Here is a 16,293-nt window from a genome sequence, read left to right as displayed (position 1 = left end):
ATTTAATATGAACTACAGTTAATACTACAATACTACAGTTAAAATTATAATAAGCTTAAATGTTCATCAAAATTAGTGAAAGTGACATGACATACAGCCAAGTATGGTGACCCATACTCAGAATTTGTGCTCTGCATTTAACCCATCCAAAGTGCACACACACAGCAATGAACACACACAAACCATGAACACACAACCAGAGCAGTGGGCAGCCATTTATGCTGCGGCACGCAGGGAGCAGTTTGGGGGTTCAGTGGTCCTAGGTCATTTATAAAATGCAAGTCAACAGCTACCTTGACTTGAGAGTCAATGTATTATGTTATTTTTAATATTTTCTACCCAGGTGCCAGGTAATTATTTAAATGCACAAACTCAGTACAATTGAGCTCATGTCTTGTTCATAAGGGAGTCCTGTCCGTTACACTAGTGTATGGTGCTTATCAGTTTGGTTGAAGGTTTTTTTTGCTCAGCATAAACATGTATAAAAATGCATGCCTTGCATTTAGAGAAAAACATAATAAAAATAAAACACCTTGCCACCTGCAGTTGAAATACTTGGAAATGCAATATAGCTTTATTCCCTTAAGGGACGAGATCATACATGACACATCAACAGATCTCTTGGTCAGATGCTTCGTTATTTTTCTGTGTGTTTTCCATAGTGGTTCCAATTACATGTATCATATTCCATATGGTCATGAGAATGGGCGAAACACGGTGTCCTTGTGTAATGTCATGATGTGTACAGCTCTTTTTTTTCAGTGAGGTTTGATAAAATCATTTCCGTAGTACACATCACATGATGCAGATGAGGGTAGACATTGTTTTCAGAGCTATTCAACTGCATTCCAACTCTAGCAGACAAAACAAAATTAATACAAATCACGTTTCATCCTTAAAGGGGTCATATGACATTGCTAAAAACAACATTATTTTGTATATTTGGTGTAATGCAATGTGTTTATGTGGTTTAAGGTAAAAAAAAAAAAAAAAAAAAAAACGTATTTGCAGCGACTGTATATTATTGTGTCGCCTCTATGCCCCGCCTTTCTGAAACGCTTGATTTGAACAAAGCTCATCGTTCTGAAAAGCGAGGTGTATGCTGATTGGACAGTTATCCAGTGTGTTGTGATCGGCTGAATGCCTCAAACATGTGATGGAAATGTTACGCCTCTTAACACTGTGATGCCGTGTGTCGCGGCGCGATGAGACAAAACCAATAAAAACCCATTTCAAATTAGGCATTTGTTGCATCCAATGGGGACATCATTACTGATTATAATGACTTAGACTGTCTTTTAACAGGTTGCGTATTGCACTGCGTAAACATAAAACCTAAAAGTGTGATTGGAGAAACGACAAACAACAGGCTCTAACAATTACTCTACACTGCTCAAAACTCACATTTGAATCATCAGTAGCAAATCCTTTACATATGAAAACGTACTTACAGACTGTGTGTCAGAAGTGCCAGACTGTCCTTGCAAAGTTGCAACTGCCCCACTTTATAGAAACAGACAGGCAGGTTATAGACATATTTTGACCTTTGGCTCTGCATGTTTACAGAGGGACTAACAGAAAAAGGCATGAAAACACTTTTTTTTAAAAAAAGAAAGACTATGAAGGAATTACAGTGAGTAGTTCAATTCATTTTCAAAATCCTTAAAGATGTAAACTTTCTCAGTAAGAAAGTTCTGTAAATTCATTAGAAAATCAAGACAAAGCCTTCTTTAGACATTTAGAAAAGTTTAAAAAGCCTTGGAGTTTGATGGTTTGATGAAATTTCTTTTTCTATATTCATCATTCATTCATTCAATTCAATTTAATCTTCGCATACATTTTTGGTAAACGTATATGTTGTCTGTCCCCAGACATGCCAGTCTAAAGTGTTTGACCTCTCTGATGGAGTGTCTCAGTACGCCTGGTTTCCATGTCGAGAGGCACAGGGTGTTTCCTGGTATCCCCAGTATTGGTTAAAGGTAAGTTTTTATTTTTATTTATTTACCATAATTTTATTTGACATGTTGGGAGATTTCAGTTTTAATTATGATTCATAGTTGTTATAATACATTACAGACTGTGATCTGTCAGTTGTGATCCGCACTAAAAGTAAGTTTTAGCTCATAGCTATGAGTCACACTATGTAAGGGGAAATATTCAGATTTTTTTTTTTTTTTTTAAGCACATTTTACCAATTCCAAACTGCATCAATCATAATAAATAAACAGCGAAATGTTCATAGGGTAAGAAAAAAAAAAGGTGGGGAAGAAAAGATGACTGTTAAATGCAAAATAATTAAGAATTAAGGTAAAGAAGAAGGTGTGGAACCATCAGCAACCATTTAATCTCCTGCACTATAATTTTTTAGAACTGCAAACCACCTGGAGTCTCCAGAATTAGTGTCTGGTTCTCAGAGACTTTTCTTGGGTAAAACAAGAATCCTTAAAAATTGACCCTCACTCAATAAGGACACCATGCTGAATTGGTTTGAAATACATGAAGACTGATTTATAGGCTTTATAGACAGATAAGTTAAGATCAAGAAGGTTCATCATCCAGAATCAGACAGTAAGTTTTGGGAGTTCATTTCCTATTCCTAAAAGTATGTCTTGCAGAGGTGGACTAAAAATGAACTCCCAAAGCTTATTTGGCATAAATGTAAGACCAGATCTTGTGTCCGGCAGGCGTATTTCTCACATCCTATGGTTGCTGCAGCCGTTATCATCCATTTAGCCGCAGATGGAACCAGTTACATTGACCAAACCCAGTGTAACATCACAGTCCAGCTGATCGACACTAAAGAGAGCATCCACAGCTTAGGTGAGAGCTTGTGACATTTATTTATTTATTTATTTTTTCTATTTGACTTTGTGTTATTAGCAACTGCCTAAATTCTGATTACTGTCATATGTGTCCATTCCTTCCCCTGAAATGTTTAGGCGACTGGCGTTTGAGCTGCCGCACCAATCCTCTGGTCATCCCAGTGAGTCATGACTTGAGCATGGCCTTCTACCACACCAAAGCCATTCTCCTCATGTTCCGCTCCGATCTCGTGGCCATCTCTGGCATTGGCTTGCGTTCCTTTCAGTTCTTTGACCCAATCACCATCAGCGGCTGTCAGAGCAATGAAATATACAACCCCATGGGCCAGAGGTGAGCAGTTATGCCTAGGTTTCTAGCTCCTTATGAGATGTTACTCCATGCAGTTTATGATACAGAGTAAAATTAAAAAGTTTTGGACATTTTTGGTTTTGGATGTTAGGAAGGTTTTATGAAGAAACTAATTATCCTTGAAATCCTTCTGAGTTAAAATATGATCACTTTCATTCCCTGAACATTCCCTGAAAATGTCTCTGATGTTACAAACACATTAATATACTTTATGACCTCCCACATTTATATGCCTGTCAGCTATGACTAAACAGTAGAAAAACTAAGAACTACCTTTAGCCATGAAATGTGGTAAAGACTTCGTGCAAATGTCAGTTTCTTACTCAATATTTTTGACCTTTTTTCCAGTTTATATATATATATATATATATATATATATATATATATATATATATATATATATATATATATATATATATATATATATATATATATTCAGTTGACAAGCGGAATAAAATAAAGTCCTGTTTTAGAAACATTTAACACAATTTAGTAAGGGCTTAATACAATGGGGAAAAAGAAGAAGAAAAAAATAATGGGAAAGGAAAATAGACATAATTTAAAGGAAAAACAAGTTTATTATTCTGCCAAACTGCCAAATACTTTTTTCCTGCTTTAACTATATTATACCTGACAGCAATCAAAACATTGTTCTTCAGCATCCACAAATAGCCAGTTTAATTGGTCAGAGACACTGGAAAATGGTCTATGGACAACAAAATGATGAATTTTGTTTAACATTATAAGTGTATTTAATGTATACTGAAAAAAAGTTTCATATGACATGTTTAAGAGAATCTGTTTTATATTATTTCCTGATCTATTTAAGGCCAAAATCGGTGTGTACCATATTTACAGTCCATAAGGAGACTACAAAAACACACAAAACTAGTAAAATCATATCGCTGTCATAAATAAAACGATACACTTTCACAAGCTCTGCATTAGTGCAGTAAGTTCATTTCTCGTAAACCACAATATATTACGGTATATTCCATTACCAGGAAAGAAAATCCTTTACATCTTTGAAATCATTTCTAAGTGATGCCAGAAATAATCTATGCATTGTTTCCATTTTAAATGTAAAACTATGGTGAGCATCCAAACCAGTTAAAAACCACATGAACAAGGGCACTATAGGACTGTGCTACACGCTTATCGTGCTTTCAATAATATAATGTCCATTCATGTAAGTATGTGCAATAATCATAATTTGTTTGATTTATAGAATTGGGTAATTTTGAAACAAGGTTGAAAAATCTGGAAATTATTTGCTTGCCATGAATTGCCCTTTGACTGCAAAGTGCCTGCTCTTATGCTGTATTGACAGCAGGTTGATTTGCTTCAGGTCCATAGTGCTTTTTATTGAGTGCCTGATTTATTTTAGTAAAATAATGCTCAGCGGCATAAATGCTGAATAATTCAGAACTTGCAAACTGCTTATGTTTATGTGGTATGAATACACAAATGTAATCTATTGCTGCTCTGGTCAGATCTTATGCAGTGGCCTTTGACCACTAACACCATATTTCCTGTAACACTGTCTGATACGAAAAACCATGTCCCCTATTCCCACTGTTGTTAACAACAGGGGCCATTAGCATGGATTGGTTTTATGTGTCTTTCCCTTTTTTCAGTAACTTATACCACTTAAGCATCACTTTAATATGTTTATAGAGCTGTATTTGGCACTGGTGTGTGTGTGTGTGTGTTTGTATATATATATATATATATATATGACAGTGTATTGAATAGCAAAATTTAATGCAGCATCATGTTAGTTTTTATTGGTGTCATTAATTTTTTTTTTTTTTTTTTTTTTATAGAAACATGAACTGATTGACTGATCAATTGATTGATTAGGAACATATTTAAAAATAAACAAAGAAAAATAAATAAAATAAAAGGATGATCAATCAACCTGTGTGTGTGTGTGTGTGTGTGCGTGTGTGTGTGTGTGTGCATGTGTGTGTCTGTGTTTGTGTGCTTTGATGAAAAAATAAGATTCAAAATGATTATGAGTGAATCCTAACCATTAGCTGTTGATGTAGTCAAATTACTTTAATTAAACTAAAGGACATTTGACATTTTATATGTATTTATAAGGAAAATTGATTATCTTAGATCCTGTAATTTTCTTTTATTACTGGACTCCATGCATTTTTACTATTTACATCCATTAGTTTATTTTAAATGGTCCTGTGATGTGACAAAATAATTTCTAAGGGCAAATATTACATGTCATGTTAATAACAGCTCATTAAAACTTCACGCATAGTAAAGGATTTTTATTTTCTTTGGAAAATGTAGCATATCACAATTTTATTTTAACTACCTAATTAAATATGGCTTAATACTGTGCAAGAACATTTTTTGTTTTAAGTTTACATTAAACAAAACATTTTAGTGATTCCAGTTACTGGAGAGAAGCTTTTTTCATGTTCTCCTGCTTTAAAAAATGTGTCTGAAACCTTAAACCATATTTCTTCATTTCTTGCTTACTGAAAGCCCCCACACCTCATGTTTGCCCCTCTGACCACCGCCAGATCTGCCAGGATTCTACTTGGTCAGCTAAGAGTTGAAAAATGCCAACTCTGCATTTACAAACTGACTCCAGTAGAGATTTATTTTTCCTTCCCACTGGCTTTTTTTTTTTTTTTTTTTTTTATTTCTGAGGATAGTGTTTAGCTCTCAATATGTACAGCATTGTTCATCTGGCCACATTCATTACGTTTTATGTAACAAAGAGCAGTGTAGACATCAGACACCAAAGCTCCCCCACAATCCTCTCAATTTCCTAACAAACACCCACCCCCTACCACCACCACCCCCCGTGAAAGATCGATATTGACTTTTATTTGAGAGAAAAAAAAAAGTGCTCAAGTGAAATGTAAGTGTATAAAAGCTTCTGAAGGAATCCGGTTAAAATGCACATAATCTGTTACTGTAAATGTGCTAAATATCTGTGGTTTCATGAATAGGTACCATTTTTTTTTTTTTTATAAAGCTGACCTGTTTTATTCCAGTAAGTAAAAATAAATGTCCCCTTCAGGGTTTCCAGAGCTCAAGGTTTGCCAATTTACGTCTCATTGATTTAAATTTAAGTTCAACCACTGACTCAGTGTCTATATTTTATGATAATATGTTATTAATCTGCCTTTTCTATTAGATTAATAATAATAATAATAATACAAAAATAATTAATCATATCATATTGGAGGTTTGCTGATATCCTCTGAATTAATGTGTTAATTGCAACAACAAATATAACGTTGTCACGCGTCACCTTCTCCCTTTCTCTCAATCTTTCTGTTTTCAGTTGTGTTCATTACTCCTGTGAGGCCATCGATTGCCAAGAGCCGCTGATCCGGAATGCAGAGGTGCATTGCAGTGACAGTGGCTACTTCAATGGAGCGCGCTGCACTGTCACGTGCAACAGCGGTTATGTCTTACAAATCCACCGGGATGATGACATCATCAAGAGCCAGGTATTCACCAGTTTTGGCAGACAAAAGGAGAAAGATTATGTTGGATCTAAAGCTGATCATTCACCGAATAAGAACCACTGTGCCATTCGTATCGAGGCTAGAACAATGCTAGGAGACCTTACATCAGTATAGTTGTAATATTATTTATATATAATTTTTAAAAAGTATTAATAAATAATATTTTTATATATCAATTTTAATTTTATTCAGTTTAATTTTAGTTGTAGTAATTTTGCATTGTGCTATTGTTGTTGTATATAACTTGAAAATGCATAATGTGCCATAGAGTGATAATAAAATATCGAACACAATATACACCTCATAGATGATGCATACTATATATAGGCAAGCAGATTATGAACGCAACATGCTTAATAGCATGCAAACAGACTTTAGAATGGTTTTCTGTGGGAAAGTGCTGAATGTGAAACTTCGCCCAATGCATTCACATTCTAGGTATTCATAGTTTGTCTTGTTAATAGATTTTATTCTGAATTTGGCCCTATCACTGGTAGCACTGACTTATTATTAAGTATTAAGCATTTCCTCTATAATAGTGTTTTTTTTATGTTTTATTTATTTATTATGGGAAAGCTCTTAATGTGTGGTTTAACATTTGTTCAAATTCTGGGTGCATCTGTTTGAATGGTGTATACTGACTTTATTACTGTCTTAATACAAACCTGGTAAGAATAACCAAAAGAATGAAAATATTCTTACTGTGTACACCATTGACTTCACTCCATCGCTGCATTTGCATTTACATGAAGTTCAATATGGCCAGACATGCCCAGACACATACAGGATAATTTGCATAATAAACTTAATAGTAAACACTACACTCTTATTGCAATTATGTAGAGATTCCAGTTGAACTCCAATTCTGTAGAGATCTCCATATGCTGATTCTGTGTAATCTTCAGATTGCCAGCACTCATTCAAGCAGTCATTGTGAATGCAAGCTTATATACCAAAGGAGAAAGGAACTTTGTGTTTCTCTTAATATTTTCCCTTTGTGTTTCATCAGTTGTCATTTCAGTGATGTAATAGTTTGATCAAACATCGCCCAGGGCGAGCCGATCACGCCCTCGCGTTTGATCTCTTCATTCATCATCTCAACAGCATTTATGACAAGGTCATGCAATTGATATGTCAGAACTGCATGTTTCTGTGGCGTCAGCATGGGAGCAAGGACAATGGTGTCAAGTTGCATCTTGTAGAGCTTCATTAGAAAGTGCACTTGCTTCACTTGTGTCACACGGCTTCCAGGAAATCTGCTTTAGATTGTGCTATCTTCGAAACGATCTGTTCTCTCCACTTGTGTGTGTGTGTGTTTCCTTGTTTGTTTTCATCTTGCAAACACTATTCTCAGATGTTCAATGGATAACCAATGTGAAATCCAGTCAAACTGTTGCTCTTCTACTCATAAAGTGTGATTAAATTATTATTTTTTTTAATAATTTTTTTACAATTGTATTGTAATCATTCAGCAGTTTGCACACAATGTCTCAAAGGTGTGAAATATTGGGTAAAGTAGATTTAATGCTAGATAATCCAATAATAACATCTGGAATAATGTCATATACATTTGCAGTCCTTGAGTATTGAGATCTGTAACTGCCACAGTAACACTAAAATGTTTATTGAGTTGGTACAAACCTGGTAAAACTCCAGCTTGAAATATGTGAGATGCACCTGTATCTGCACCTGTAACAGATGTATTCCATCTGTTTGATAAGTAATTGTTTTGATAAGTAAATGCGATAGCGTTTCCAGTGGACAGAGATCATAACATTAGCATGGAATCAGTTCAGAATCAATCGCCAAAAGAATCAGTTTGGTTCAAACGCGCTGTGTGTCAGTCTGCTTCACGCTGAATCACGGATGCGTAGTATCATCAGATCCTCGGTTCTCAAATGGGACGCGTCTGACAGAAACAGTTCTCGGTTCAGTGTACTGGTGATCCGAAAACAGATGCAACCGGTTCTTGTCTCGAGAACGAGAAACGCTCCGGCAGTGGCCGTGTATGTTCGTTATCTGGTTGTGCTGCACAAAATTTCCCCCTGGTCTTTATTTAAGACCGGCCTTTATTTGTCCGTGTTGACCACGCCCCCGGTCACTATAAGAGGCCCAGCATTTATTTGACTACCAGTTTTAAAAGTTTGGACACACCTTCTCATTCAAAGAGTTTTCTTTATTTTCATGACTATGAAAATTGTAAAGTCACACTGAAGGCATCAAGGGCTATTTGACCAAGAAGGAGAGTGATGGGGTGCTGCGCCAGATGACCTGGCCTCCACAGTCACCGGACCTGAACCCAATCGAGATGGTTTAGGGGTGAGCTGGACCGCAGACAGAAGGCAAAAGGGCCAACAAGTGCTAAGCATCTCTCGGGGAACTCCTTCAAGACTGTTAGAAGACCATTTCAGGTGACTACCTCTTGAAGCTCATCAAGAGAATGCCAAGAGTGTGCAAAGCAGTAATCAAAGCAAAAGGTGGCTACTTTGAAGAACCTACAATATGACATATTTTCCGTTGTTTCACACTTTTTTGTTATGTATGTAATTCCATATATAATACCACATGTGTTAATTCATAGTTTTGATGCCTTCAGTGTGAATCTACAATTTTCATAGTCATGCAAATAAAGAAAACTCTTTGAATGAGAAGGTGTGTCCAAACTTTTGGTCTGTACTTTGCACACACACACACACACACACACACACACACACACACACACACACGTGCACACACACACACACACACACACACGTGCACACACACATGCACACACACACACACACACACACACACACACACACACACACACACACACACACACAGTATATAGTAGTATTTTGGAAGCTGCATTCAAAATCCACTTGGCTCAGAAATCTGAAGGGGAACGTTCCTCTCAGTTTGAATGGGTGACTCCTCTGGGAGGAGACACACTTTAATGTTGCCAACTCAGATATTTTAGACTTATTCACAGGCAAGGACTAATCAATACACACAGAACACATCAAATGTGGTAAAGAGAAGCTCAACCATATTTGCTTGATGCACAAGAACAAACCTCAATGTCTGATGGGTTTGGAATGACATGACAACATAATTTTGTATTTATTTAATCATTTTTTTTTTTTTTTTTTTTTTTTTATGGAGTGAATTAACCCTTTAATTTCAAAATGTTTATTAGTGTTTGATATAGTGATGCATTTAAACAAAAGCGTTGGTGTGTGTATCTTGATTAGTCAGTGAGGCGGTGGATGTGTTTAATTAGGCACAGTAGCCCAAATAAGTATTGAACCTCTCAGCTAAACATTTCTATTAAAGAAGCATCATCCACACAAACAATTTTTTTGAAACTGTTAGGCTACTAACCCCAACATAAATGCATGCATTTATGTGTGTTTATCTGGTTAAATGTGTGCTTTCCTAATGAGGAACTTAATTTTAGTTTCAGTTTTAGTAATTTAACTCTCTTTGATTTGCAGCTACATGTCAACTACAGTAACTCTCATTAGAGTTTTAGTAGGCTGTTAGGTTAGGGTTAGGGTTAATAGAATAAGTTGACATATTCTTGCAAAGTTTGGGAACCACCAAAATAAAGTGTCAGCAGATATTATGCAGACAGTCTGCTAATAATCTAATTACTTGAAATGTAGCTGCAAAGCTACTTATGGTTGGTAGAATGTCAAATTAAAATAAAGCGTTAGCATCATAACAATGATGCAGATGTTTTGAATTTGATTGCATTTGGACGGAGACTGAACAGGAAATTTCTTGCCTGATTCAAGCTTCCTTTACAAAGGTCTGGATATTACGCAATGTTTATAAAGCTGTTTTATTTTTATTATTTGTTTTTACGTTGGAGAGTTGTGTTCTGCTTCGCTCTGATGCACATGTACCTATACGTCAGCAGTCACCTGAATGTACCCGGGTGTTCACACGCCTGTAAATGACCTTGTCTGATGTGATAATTTATTGTAATTCAGCACTCACTCTTAGTTCAGTCACTTTCGGGAATTCTGTGCAGATATTCTAAACATATTGATTGAGTTTAGCATGTGGAAAGCATATGTTTTATACAGAGAAATACAAAAGTGAGTAATGGCTGGGTAAGAAGATATTGTTGTGGTGTATCAGATAGTCAAAGAAAAGGTTGAAGTATATGAGAGAGAGAGAGAATATCTGTCTGACCTTATCAATAATGTGTGTGTATAGTCCTCCTTTACCAACCACATGCGTTACACTGAAGGTATAAGTTCTGTTATATGAAAAAAAAGTGTAAACTTTGAAACAGTTTTCATGTAGAAAACTCTACCCACCACTGGTAAAAAGACTGAAATGGCGTTTTCTTGTAGAATGTGCTCCAATAATCTTTTATATGTGTGTATATATATATATATATATATATATATATATATATATATATATATATATATATATATATATATATATATATATATATATATATATATATCCTATAATTTAGTTTCAGCTTTTTGTCACATTTTACTTAGTCATAATTTCCTTTTACAGTACTTCTTTACAAAAATAAAAGCTAACAGGATTTATTTATTTATTTATTTATTTATTTATACCAGATTGGGTATTTAAAAAGCACATTATGCGGTTAAGTTGCGAGATGAGGCATAACAACAAAATTCTGGTTCAGAGATGTATCAGGCGCTGTAACCAGATGTCAGGCCATTTCGGGGCATTTTTAGAATTTTTTGGTCAGGAGAATGTGCCAACATTTTTGCAAAGCGGTGTCCAAACTATACACATTGTCTGCTTATTATCAAAACACTGTGCATCACATGGAACTTTAAAGGAAGATTAATATGTTGTGCCTTTGGATTGTACTCCCTACTCACTAGCTCTGCTTAAAACAAGACAGTGTGCTTTGCTGTCTACATCTAACTGAAATGAGTCGTCTTATTTGCAACACTCTACATAGGCAGCAGCTCATTGCACCACACAAATAGGGCTCCTTGAGGAGAGTCAACTCTCAATTGATTGCCAGCTGAGTTTAGTGTAAGGGCATAATTCTCAGGTTTTTTTTCATATTTAGTTGATAAAAAGTAATGAAAGATTTCACCGCAAAAAGACATGAAGCACGAGCTGAAGGTGGATGTGTACAGTTATACTTAAAGCCATTTTACTTGCTAAAAAGTGTAAACTATTAGGGCATGTAGAAGATTATGTACAACAGATTTTTCAACAAAGTTTTATCATGTTGGTCATTTAGAGGCCTTAAAAATAGGCATATCAAATATTATTTTTAAAATGAGTTTTAATAAAATGGTTTTATAGCATTGAAATGCCATTTTTGGATGATTGTTGCTGCCTTGATATCTGCAGACATTTCAGAGTAAATGATAAATGAAACTGTTTTGTCTATGTGATCAGAAGGATCACTTGCACAGGGCATTTTGTGCCTTTTTCATGAAACGGTACCTTGCACAACTAAATGGCACTTTCCTCATGCAAAATACCAAAAGCATTAGTTAGTAGTGCTGCTTTCAGGTCCATAAGAGGAACACATGTATTCTTTACTGTGGTATCAGGATTGTGTACTTACTGGTCAGCAGCATTGAACTCCCTGGAAATCTGACGTCATTTCTCTGTAGACGGACTCAACCGTGACCATCACCTGTGCTGATAGGAAATGGAACAAGCAAGTATCGTGTGAGCCAGTTGACTGTGGGCTTCCAGATAAGTACCATGTGCATCCTGCCCACTTTGATTTCCCAGAAGGCACCACCTACGGCAAGAAGAGCACGTTCCAGTGCAAGGAGCCTGCTCAGCTCATGGGTGAGAAACACTGGGAAAACTGAACTTTGATGCAGTAAAGAGAACAATAAGATTACCTGGTAAAAAGGTCATCTGAGGGTATGAGAATTTAGCATGTAATATAAAATGCTTATTGCAATGATTAGACCCGATGATGATGATAATAATAATAATAATAATAATTATTATTATTATTATAATAATTAGTATTATTATTTACTGATTATTAATTGGAATATTATGCCGCTTAATTTGTGATTAAGCTGTTTGCCGTTGCAACACAGTATCACTTCAGTCAGTAAATACTTTCTAATCTGTAATGTTACTTTTTTAATGTGAATCATTTTTGAAAAAAACAAGAGTTAATATATATATCACTTTGCTTTTAAGGTAAATGTATCTTGATTTAAGAATGTTTAGATATTTGTACTTTAAAACAAGACAAATATACTGAGAAAAAAAATCACATTGTTATACAGTATACACACATACGCACTATTGTTTAAAAGTAAAAAAAAAATTATAATAAGTCGTCTCAATCTTATGAAGACTGCACTTATTATATTACAGTAAAATGCTGTACTATTTTGAAAAATATTTTCACATTTTTGTGGAAACCATGATGCATTTTATTTTCAGGATTCTTTGATAGAGTACAACAGCATTTAATTTAAGTATTTTTTTGTTACATCGTACATTGTTTATTGGATTTGTTTTGTCTGTCACTCATTTGAAGGCACAAATAACACTCTGACCTGTATGGAGGATGGTCTGTGGTCATTCCCGGAGGCTTTGTGTGAGCTCCGCTGTCCCGTGCCTCCTCCCGTCCCCAACGCCATGCTTCAGACTAAACGCTGCAATGAGACGGGTCTTAAAGTGGGCACTCTCTGCAAATACAAATGCAAACCTGGATACCATGTGGCCAACAAGCCAAAGAGGTGTGAAAATATACGTACAATCCACAAAGCACAACAACAACCACACAGCTCCTCATGAAAATTAGCTGTCTTTTACCGCCAAAATGAGATTTGACATGATCGCTATTACAGCATAAGTGACTTCTCTGTTCCTGCAGGAGAGCCTTCAAGCGTCAGTGCACAGAAGACGGTCGCTGGTTAGAGGGCTCTTGTGAGCCGGTCACTTGTCCACCTCCTCCACCCGTCTTCTATGGCATGTACCAGTGCACAGACGGCTTCAGATTTGACAGCACCTGCTGGATCCACTGCAATAGGGCCAACAACACATTGAGACAACCACCATGCAAACAGGTTACTTTCGATAGTCCCCTTTTGACGTTCTACTAACTATTAGTAACTACATGTCAACTAACTCTCAATAGAATATTAATAAACGTTATGATTAAGGTTACATTGAATTGATCTAAACAGTACAGTGACAGTAATATCATTTATAATGTTATAATATTTATGTCTATTCTATTTTTCAATGCTAATGCTAATATTCGATCAGAATATTATAATTATTTCTGAATGATCATGTGACACTGAAGACTGGAGTAATGATGCAGATTTTTTTTTACAGCTTCTTTACAGCTGAAATCATATTTATCCCATTACATTATTTCTGTTATTTTCTTGTTTATTACAGTGAAGCTGCTTTGAAACACTCTGTATTGTATAAAGACCTAAGCTAGTGTAAATCATGATTAAACAAATAAGTCTTTAATTTAGTATTTATAGATGCTGCAGTAAGCATGCACGTTTTATCTGTTCTTTCCACTGGCTGGGAGTTTAGAGTGTTGTAGTGAATGCTGTGTCGTCTCTACAGGGGCTCGGCACCAATGTCATCCGCTGCAGAAAGGACGGGAACTGGACCGGAAACTTCCACTTATGCCCTCAGCTGAAGGGTCAATGCTCTCTACCTCAGAACCTGCATCCCAGCATCCGTGTCAACTGCAAGAAGGGCCATGGCATAGGTGCAAACTCTTCCTGCATAACAGTATTTCATCAGAACAGTTCATATGTATCTATAATGTTTCATAAATTCATAATGGAACAGTTTATACTAGTGGTTGTAACCCTTTTCTTCAGTTGAGAACTACTGTTCCCTTTAATTCAGTCAATCTGAGTCATGTCTGTGAGCGCCAAAAGTGGGATCTTGCGTCGAGAGACCAATTTACTTCAGGTGTAAACTAAACGAGCAAATGCACATTGGCATGCGACAATTGTGTCAAGCTGCTGCTCGTCACAAACACAAGCATAAGCAGGTAGCAAGTGCCATGAATATTCAGCTTTTCTCTTCGGAGCTGAGTGGTTGTTGACCATTCTGCTTTACCTGTCATCTTCAGGTAAAGTGCTCAGGGAGGAGCTTCTCAGGATGTTGGTGTGACGACGCAGCAGCGGTGGTTCCACTGTGCGCTTTACCACTAAAGAGCAAATTTCTCTTAAAGAGCATTCACAGGTTTTTGTAAAGATGTTTTTTCACCTTTGCATTTCTGGGTGTGGTCATTACCTGGCACCGGATGACAGTCATGATTGTTGCATCATGTGTTTGGGTATTGAGTACACTGAAGCAGCTTTCGTGGATGAGTCATGCTGTCATTGTGGTGGCATGACCATCGCGGCAGTGCGGATACTTTGAGAGGGGTGGAGTCCCTTTACCTATGACCCGATCTAGTTCCTACTCTGTTCCGCAGAAGAGGGCTACTGAGGATTACAGCAGGCGCAAACCTGCCAAGTAAATATCTGTGTTCCATCTCTTTAGGAGATGGTGAGCACAACACTCCCTCCCCCAGAGGAGGGCCAGGTGGAGAACCTTTTGTTTCCTTTCAGCCAGCGGTACTGAAACCTTCAAAAAAAGAGCACTCTCCATTATCTCTGGATTCCAAGAGGGCTCGGAGACGTTGTGTCATGCGGTGCCTGGCCAGCCAGTCCCCCTCTTCTATTGCCAGCAGGCAGCAGGGCCTGGTTCAAGGAAACTATTCTTTCTTCCGTGCCCCCTGTCAAACTGTGGAGACAGGTAGGAGTTTTTACCCCACCCCCTTCCCCACTTCGCAATGCTATGCCATCCGAGTCGGGTCCCTGTCATCCACCACGCTGCCCCACCGTGGGTATGTCTGTGGTTCCTCTGGTCCCAATTGTATGGTTTCTGGGAGCCTGGCTAGCGCTTCTCAGTCTCTCTTGCTAGCTCATTTGGAGTCAGACTTGGCAATGTGATTCAGTCCTCCTGGCATCCCCCCAAGTTCAGGGGCATTAAGTTCACCTCCGTGCTGACTAGCAATGCTCCTGTCTTACGGGTTGTCCCTGTCACCCCACGTCTTTATGAAGGATGCGAAGTCCTCATGAGAGAAGAGTCGACTATCTTGAGAAAAGACAAAACTCTCTCCAGTTCAGAGTATCTCTTTTCTTGATATGAAGTAGGACTCGGTCAACCTGAAAACTAGCCTCACAGAGAACATGTTACGGGGAAACTTTTGTGTTTTTGCACTGAACAAAGAAACAAACATGATCCATGTTTCTTAAACACAACAATTAGTGACAACATTGCTACTTAACAATGCATAAATACTGGGATAGCTCATGCAAATCATGGCACAGTTATTGGATAAGATGAGTCCTTTGTCATGTATAATGTTACATTGCTCATTAATAATGGGAGCTCAACCCAATGACGTAAATGCGTAATGTGCAGCCACGCAGCCAATGAGCACTCAAATGACTCCATGGTTTACACCACATGCCTTGAACGTAACTTTTTAAACCGGATGAATGAAATGGTCCCAAAAAGCACAAAAATGACCACTTTCCACTTTGTAACATATTTTGTCACCGCTATTACTGTTTTAAGCAATGTTCAACACGTATATATCTGT

General features: G+C 36.9%; 1 protein-coding gene across 1 annotated transcript in view; it reads left to right on the top strand.

Moving 5' to 3' along the window:
• pappaa (pregnancy-associated plasma protein A, pappalysin 1a) overlaps nt 1-16,293 on the top strand; it is a 101,837-nt gene that overhangs the window by 60,345 nt on the left and 25,199 nt on the right. Inside the window, exons 12-19 of the mRNA XM_052556603.1 lie at nt 1,872-1,979; nt 2,685-2,820; nt 2,940-3,153; nt 6,491-6,659; nt 12,299-12,482; nt 13,198-13,399; nt 13,537-13,729; nt 14,250-14,397. Of these exons, the coding sequence (XP_052412563.1) occupies nt 1,872-1,979; nt 2,685-2,820; nt 2,940-3,153; nt 6,491-6,659; nt 12,299-12,482; nt 13,198-13,399; nt 13,537-13,729; nt 14,250-14,397 (1,354 nt within the window). The remainder of the gene's footprint in view (nt 1-1,871; nt 1,980-2,684; nt 2,821-2,939; nt 3,154-6,490; nt 6,660-12,298; nt 12,483-13,197; nt 13,400-13,536; nt 13,730-14,249; nt 14,398-16,293) is intronic.

This window comes from Carassius gibelio, chromosome B5 (genome assembly GCF_023724105.1).
Source record: "Carassius gibelio isolate Cgi1373 ecotype wild population from Czech Republic chromosome B5, carGib1.2-hapl.c, whole genome shotgun sequence".
Classification (NCBI taxonomy): Eukaryota; Metazoa; Chordata; class Actinopteri; order Cypriniformes; family Cyprinidae; genus Carassius; species Carassius gibelio.
Note: the sequence above shows the minus strand (reverse complement) of the source record. Positions and strands in the feature narration are given on the sequence as shown.